Below are 1752 nucleotides of genomic sequence, written 5' to 3' on the forward strand. Positions count from 1 at the left end.
AAAACRTATACAGCGGAAAACTCTTCTCTGCATAGCCTGGGAGGCTGGCAGCCGCGCTTCTCCGGGCGGGCGGCCGGCGGGGGCGGCCGCCGGGGCACGCCGCGGCTCRGCGCTTGCAAAAATGCATCATGGAAAAAAAAATATATAAAATAAATAACAGCCTGGGAAAGCGGACGGAAGAGCCCGACGCGGTTCACCTCCCCGTTCACCCGGCCAAGGCCTGCCGGCTCGCGGCGCGCGGGCGCTCTGCGGGCCGCCGGCCCCGGGCAGAGCCGAGCCCGGAGCGCGCTCCTCCTCCTTCCTCGGCGCTCTTCCACCGCCCTGAGCCGAGCGACCGGGAAGAGAGAAGGAAAAAAAGAAAAGAAAGAAAGAAAAAAGCTCTTCAGCCTCCGAAGCTGGATCCAACGCGAGGAGGAACCACCGCGGGAAGCAGCTCGGCCCAGCCGGCTCGCTCGAGCCCCGGGGCACCGGGCCGCSGGCAGGTTTTGGCGCGCTCGCCCCCGAGCCCCGGCGCGCGAGGGGGCAACGCCGCTTCTCCTGAACCGCACGAAGGCGACGGAGCGACGGGCCGCGGCCGAGGGACCGCCGGGGAGCCCGTCCCCGGCCAACCGGGGACGCCAGGCACCTCCGCCGGCTCCGCCGGAACCGGAGACGCAGCTCGCGACGTCGCTCCCTTGGTTCGGCTTGGCGTTTTGGGGGAGTTTTTGTTTTTTTTTTTTCCTTTTTCACCGTCGAGAGCTGCGGTTTGCCGCCGCTCGCCGGGTCTGTCGCGGGGTGCTAGCTAGAGGAAGTGCGAGGAACCGCTTACGTACCATGCTACATCTTGTTCAAGAAGGCTATTGCAGACATTTCTACAACATATACAACTGCACGTGACATTCTGTGTTACAAAGGTTTCAAAAACATACCACCAGAACTAAATACATACTTGATGGCATCCAGGTTTCCGATTTAGAGTCTTCGCGGACTATAACACAGTCTCTGGATGGGGTAGAAGTAATGCAGCGTCTTGCAGACAGATGTGGAAAACCGCTATTCGAAAGTTTATTAAATTTGGTCAGTCTCATAGTGCTTCTTGATGGCTTTGTTCAACAAGTCTTTTCTGTGTGTTTTTTTTTTTTTTTTTTAGGTTTGTTTTTTAATCTCATCCAGTGGCAAACTACAAGACTTCAGTGTACATTTAATGACACAACTGCTACATCATCTTGATTTTATAGCTATCTTTAATATCAAAGCAGCTTAAGCTGTTAATAAATTCCAAAGTATCCTTTTATTAAAATATCTAAAAGAGGTCTATAAATATTTTTTTTTTCTAAAATTGTTCCCAGTTTTTCACATTTAAAACAAAGCTGGGGGTCGGTTCGTGGCGGGCTCACGGCCCCCTGCTCCTTCTCCTCCACCAGACGCGTCGGGTCACCTTCCGCCTCTCCGTACGCGGTGAATTTAACAAAATATATATATGTGTGTATATATATATGTGTGTGTGACGTATATATATGTGTACAGGGCGGCGGCGGGCGCGAGGCTCAGAACTCCCACTCGAGGGCCTCGTCGCGGTTGGCGGCCCGCTCCAGGCGGTGGATGATGCTGTCCAGGTTGGCCATCTTCTCGTGCCGCCGCTGGACGCTGGTGCTGAGCCGGGGGCCGGGGGCCGGGGCGCCCGGGGCCGGCGCCGGGGAGAGGGGCCCGGCGGAGCAGGGCAGGGGCGACACGGAGGCGGCGAGGCCGGGCGAGGAGGCCGCCGAGGGCGAG

General features: G+C 57.0%; 1 protein-coding gene across 1 annotated transcript in view; it reads right to left on the reverse strand.

Moving 5' to 3' along the window:
* Positions 1-809: 809 nt before the first annotated feature.
* Positions 810-1752, reverse strand: part of CUX2 (cut like homeobox 2) — a 43011-nt gene continuing 42068 nt past the window's right edge. The window contains exon 20 of the mRNA XM_085311615.1: positions 810-1750. Within this exon, the coding sequence (XP_085167741.1) occupies positions 1527-1750 (224 nt within the window). The 3' untranslated portion in view covers positions 810-1526. The remainder of the gene's footprint in view (positions 1751-1752) is intronic.

The sequence above is a fragment of the Rhea americana genome, unplaced genomic scaffold (assembly GCF_003343005.1).
Source record: "Rhea americana isolate MKP2758 unplaced genomic scaffold, rheAme1 scaffold_346, whole genome shotgun sequence".
NCBI classification, from domain to species: domain Eukaryota; kingdom Metazoa; phylum Chordata; class Aves; order Rheiformes; family Rheidae; genus Rhea; species Rhea americana.